At 39.7% G+C, this 5,610-nt stretch overlaps 1 protein-coding gene across 2 annotated transcripts; it reads right to left on the minus strand.

Annotated features, from left to right (window-relative positions):
- Positions 1-437: 437 nt before the first annotated feature.
- On the minus strand, positions 438-3,818 carry gmnc (geminin coiled-coil domain containing). 2 transcript variants are annotated; one of them, XM_067451650.1, is made up of 5 exons: positions 3,656-3,818; positions 2,608-2,779; positions 2,220-2,305; positions 2,010-2,126; positions 438-1,337 (listed from the first exon to the last, which is right to left on the minus strand). In XM_067451650.1, the coding sequence occupies exons 2-5, from the start codon at positions 2,771-2,773 to the stop codon at positions 543-545; spliced, it is 1,164 nt and encodes a 387-aa protein (XP_067307751.1). In that variant the 5' UTR covers positions 2,774-2,779; positions 3,656-3,818; the 3' UTR covers positions 438-542. The 2 variants fall into 2 exon arrangements, with proteins under 2 accessions (XP_067307751.1, XP_067307752.1); XM_067451651.1 differs by lacking the exons at positions 2,608-2,779; positions 3,656-3,818 and adding an exon at positions 2,461-2,585.
- Positions 3,819-5,610: the final 1,792 nt, after the last annotated feature.

A 5,610-nucleotide genomic window follows, 5' to 3' on the forward strand; every position in this document is an offset into this window, starting at 1 on the left:
TAGGGCTAACGTTGTAGCACGAGAAAATTTGGGACTCGCAACGTTGATACTTACAATATGTCAGTTCACAATTAAAGAGACAGTTGTTCTGTTATGGTGAGCTATAGTATTTTCAATGGAGGACATATGCGAACTGTATTTGATCCAGGTGTCATAGAGCGAGTGACATATGCTGCGTTTGTGAATTAGTTTGCATTGTAACATCAAGGTGGGTGGTGACAATCTTCATTTAAGGGCTGAATAGTAATGTTTCTTGTACAATTTGAAAGCAACAAAACAATTCAAACTTTTTATTATGGAAAAAAATTGTGATTTTAATGAATTCAGTCATTATTCTTCATCTAACTTCAAAGAAAAAGCCTTTCAATCACAATGAATAAAACACTATATAAAAATTCATAAACAATATCACAAAGCTATGAGTATAACCCGTAAATTCTAAAAAGTGAAGAGTTGTTGCAAATCTGGGGCTTATTGCGTTAGTAGTCCTCAAAAAATGGCTACAAAAATCTGTTGTTCTTCCACAATCCTCAAAATTGTCTCTAGGAACATTGTTTAGGCACCCAGGTAAAGTTCCATCCCCCTTGTGCATCTCTGCGTGTGAAAGCTTGTCCTTGTGGAAAACTGTGCGTCTTCACACTGTTTTGTGGACTTAGTGACATGCTAAATGCTAAATCTGTCCTGCTACGTGACACACGAGGTGTGGAGAAAAGTTGACCGTCGCCCCCTGGTGGACTGGAGGAACCACATCCTGGTGTGTTGTAGTATGAACCAGGGCTTATGTCCTGGGTTTGAAATGGAGTGGAGGCAGCTCGCGGTGGTGTGAAGTGTTGAGCGGTGGTCATCGCTGGTGGAGAGCTAACTAGTGACCCTGTAGATGTGATGGTGTAGAGAGCTGAGGGGTCAAGAGTTGAATAATCTGTACCCAAGCTCCGGGAGGTGCTGTAGCCACTGGAGGTGTCCAGACTGCAGTTGCTGGATGAGTCCAAGATGCTGCTGTAATCGCAGCGTGTCTCTGCATTAGGGCTGAAGCCAATGTCTACATTTGCCGTGCTGTAATGATCTTCTGTAGGAAGTGGACAGCTGAAAGAAGGGGTGTTAAAACTGCGTGCTGGGTCGACGGTGTTCTCGTCTTGCAGGCCGAGAGTCTCTAGTATCCATGAGTCTAGAGGTGGGGTGGCCGCCAGCTCCTCTGCAGAGCAAAACTCTAAGGAGAGATTGCGGCAGGTCCGCTTCCCTTCGCCACTGTGAAGCAACTGGCTCAGGTTCTGGAAATCACCATGTGTTCTTTTTCGGTGTCTTGACCCATCCGGAAACTTGCGGCTAGAAATAAGTTTCTGCGATTTGAAGAAGGGAGAAAGTGGTAAAATAATGTGAGAGAAGATGATTGTGCATCATGTGAGGACAATAAAGACAGTAAAGGGCCATTCACACCAATAACCATAACTATATATAGAACTATAACTATTAACATCCACATCAAAGCATATTATAAAGACATTTTGTCGCTTTAAATGCTTGAGCTTTATTTATATTGTTTAATTTATATAATTTATATTGTATAATTTAATATGAATAGAAAGAAAACATAATATATAGCAAGTATATATATATATATATATATATATATATATATATATATATATATATATACTTATCTACATGATTATTAGGAACACCATAATAATATATATATATATATATATATATATATATATATATATATATATATATATATATATATATAGGAAGGGTAGGGAAGTATGTGATTTCCGATGCAGTCCTAACCTTAGTGTAAAGATCCATCTGTGACAGTGTTTTCATGTCTGCTTTTTTGGGATACTTTTACACTGTTGCCGTGGGTTGTTTTTCTTTAAGCAATTTTACCCCCCAGAAACACAATTGTGCTAGTGTTGGCCGTGATTGGGCTAGTTTTGATTAACAATTTGGTGGGTTTTGTTGTACAGACCTGGCAAGCCTGAAGTGTGACAAGTTGTGAGATTTCTCACCTTAGTTTTTTCCTCCAGAGACTTCACATATGATGAGTTTAGAAACTCTTTGAGTTTGTTGTTCTCTTCTTGAAGCCTGGCCAGCTCTTCTTCTCTTTGCATTAGGGTGTCTTGGAGCTTTGTGGGACAAATGTTTTCAGAATCATCAACAGGCTGTCAAAAGCTTTGGTTGAGTACTTGTGATATGATGATATTTTTTAAATAGCCTACCTGCTTGTTTTGTTGAAGTTGCGGTGACAGTTGATCAGTCCAGGTGGGTTGATGTCCCATTCGACACTCAGACACAGTCAGTGAATCTAAAACAAATGGTACATTTGAAATAAAGGTCATTATCCAGATTAGTAATGGTCTAGGGATAATTGTAACACGAAATTTGAAAAGAGGAGAAAAAAACATCAATGAAATAAATAGGCTGCTGTAAAAACAAAAGAAAGAGTCCAAAAGAACTAACACTTGGAGGTGGCCAGATACTCCACAGTCCATTGCTACTCTAACAAAACACGGAGAAGAAAAAAAAAAAGTCCAAGATGGAAAAATTCCAGTTTGTCAAGGCGGGAAGCCTCTCGCGCCGCTGATCCCGGCATATTGCAGGACTTACCCCGCCGCGGTGGCTCGTGCTGGCGGGCAGCGTTGTCCAGGGGACCGGCGTCCCAGAGGGAGACGAGCGTCGCTGTGGAAACGTCAACACTACCATCAGCTGACGTCGAGGCGGGGTACTCATAGCGCTGCCCTCCTGCAAAGCTCAGATCTTGGCAGGACAGCATGGTGCTCTACAAAATCCATCATAACAGTGTGAGACGACAATTATTTAATTATTATTTTGAATGAGAAATTATTTCATTGCATTTAATTGGTGTTTAATCATATCGCGTCCACTTTAAAAATAGACACCAACAACTAAAACAAACATTCAAACGACCATTACGAGAGATAAACATCACCACCACATATTGCAAGCACATTAGTCTTACGGTCAGAAGTATTCAACATCCCCTATGTGTGTCGTAAGCGATAAACAGTGACAGTGTTTTTGTTTTGTAATGCGTCCCATACGGTTCCTAAACGGAAGCAGCGTGCAGCACTATTGTGTTTGCTTGCGCGCTGTAACTCTAAATTTTACTGAAACGTTGAAAACGCAGTTGAGGTATGTAAATGTTAGCTATATGTTGCTTGTTTTTACACCATGCCTTTCAACCTGGTAGTGGTGCCAAATGTACAATCTGCGGTGAAAAGTTAATTGCATTTAAAAAGGAAAATGCCATAACTAACACAGGTAGCAATACCAAGACTCCCCATCTTTTGCCTCATTTAATAATTTATTGAAATTGACAATCATTCTGAGTTGTGCCCTCACAGTACCCACGTGTTGCGCTCACTGCAACAAACTAGGCTACTCTCCTTCTAGTGCTTTATCGTTGGCGCTGGTATTGCTTTTGCGTGCTAATTATACATGTCAAATAACTGTCAATGCATCAGCCACATCTAAACATCAAGATATATGCACATGGCACTCGGAGACCTGCTAAAACTCCAACTGACAGATGCGCGTAAAGCCAGCTCGCCATGAGGATTCTCGAGTAATAAAGTGCTTTAAAATAAGAGGTGATAGATATATCTAGCTGCCCAATAATAAGAGAAACACTTACCAACTCTTGGGGCAGGGTGACACGGGTAGGTGCGACGTGCGAGCTCTCCAAAGACCTCGAGGAGCAAGTGCGCTAAACTTAATTCAAATCGCTCTGACGCTCGCTCAAGCGCGGCTCTCCAGAGCGCAGCCGCAGCCTGATTCGGTGCGAAGCTGTCAGATTAGTGACGTGACACTTTCAACTGTTGGATTGCCGATGCGCAACGAGCGAGTGCTCGAGCAGAAGGCAATGCGCGTGATTAATGCGCGTGTTGTGATTAAGAGGCGTGATTGTTGTATTTAATGCAACACATCCGAGGTTTTATTGCTTTGTGATGGAGATGTAGATGGTTCGTCTTCGCATCTAGGTGCTGTGCGCTGTCCAATGGGTTAATGTATAATTGCTCAACTGATAGTTTAGAAGCATGATGAATTAATTTAACCAAACGAGCTAAAGGACATGCTCATGACCCCCTCTCAGAGTTAAATGAAAGGTGCATACCACAGAGTGACACATTAACATACTTTTTGCGCATTTCTGTCAGTCTGTTCTTTTTTTCCAAAGAACTGAAAGATTATAATTTTTTGTACTTTGCACTTCGTTTGAAAGACATCACCAAATGCACCTATGTCTAGAAAAACAGATTTGCTGGTGATACTGTGTGAATAGCCTAATCATATGGAAATACATAATACAAATATTAACTTTATGCATGTCAGATTATATCAGTTGGCTTATGGGGTGATGTATGCTTCCTATGTGGTATATCCCCCCCCCCCCCCCCCCCAATAACTGACATATGTCAAAGCATTAGTGTGATGATGACCAGCTCATGTTGGCAAAACATTTTAAACTTAAAATGTGAAAAGTGATCAGTGCAAGTGTTCATTTTATTGGCAAATATTTCTCTTAAAATAAAAAATAAATAAAAAACATTTTGTTTAATAAGATGGAAAAACTAATTTAACATAGTAAAGAGTAATTTCCAGGCTTTGTAATCGATATTGAAAAGCATTCTCATTTGTTATATTTGACTGATTTCAATTACAGCGCTGACTGACTTTAGGGTGAAACATTATCTTGCTAGACCCACTACACTTACAGAGGGCATCAACCAACATCAACAATTCCCTTCTGTCATTTTGACCAGATTTCACCAGCATAAATTAGTACAATTTTGGTGCAAACTGTCTTTAAGTGCAGTGTTTTTTGGGGTAATTGATAAGGACTTTTACAATATGGTGCGATGCAGTTGAGGTGGATATTGGTCAGTTAGAAAAAAACACTCTTAAAAATAAAGGTTCTTAAATGTTTTTTGTTTTTGTTTTTTTGGTGGGATGTATGGTTCCATGAAGAACTTTTAATATCCAAAGAACCTTTTCATTATACACAAGTAGTGCAGAAAGGTTTTTTAGACTATAAAAAGGTTGAAGAAAAATAGTTCTTTAGGGACCCCCCCCCCCCCCCCCCCCCCCCCAAAAAAAAAAAATCTTCTATGGCATCACCATGGCACCTGGCACCTTATTAGGTACCTTCCTGGCACCTTTATTTTTAAGGGTGAGGCTGCTGCCATGTTTGTGAGAAGGATTCCTTAGCTACACTTTGGATACAGACTTTAATACATTTGAAAAATCTGACAAAACTTCCTTTTGGGACATCCAGGGATGTGCCTAATTGGAAAATAATTTATAAAATGTATTTAAAGGGTTAGTTCACCCAAAAATGAAACGTATGTCATTAACTCCTCACCCTAATGGCGTTCCTCACCCGTAAGACCTCCGTTCATCATCGGAACACAGTTTAAGATATTTTATATTTTAGTCCCAGAGCATAATCAGTCAATGCCCACTTTACTGCCCATGTCCAGAAAGGGAATAAAAACATCATCAAAGTAGTCCATATGTGACATCAGTTAGTTAATTAGAATCTCTTGAAACATCGAAAATACATTTTGGTTCAGAAATATCAAAAACTGT

The sequence above is a fragment of the Pseudorasbora parva genome, chromosome 8 (genome assembly GCF_024679245.1).
Source record: "Pseudorasbora parva isolate DD20220531a chromosome 8, ASM2467924v1, whole genome shotgun sequence".
In the NCBI taxonomy this organism is placed as follows: domain Eukaryota; kingdom Metazoa; phylum Chordata; class Actinopteri; order Cypriniformes; family Gobionidae; genus Pseudorasbora; species Pseudorasbora parva.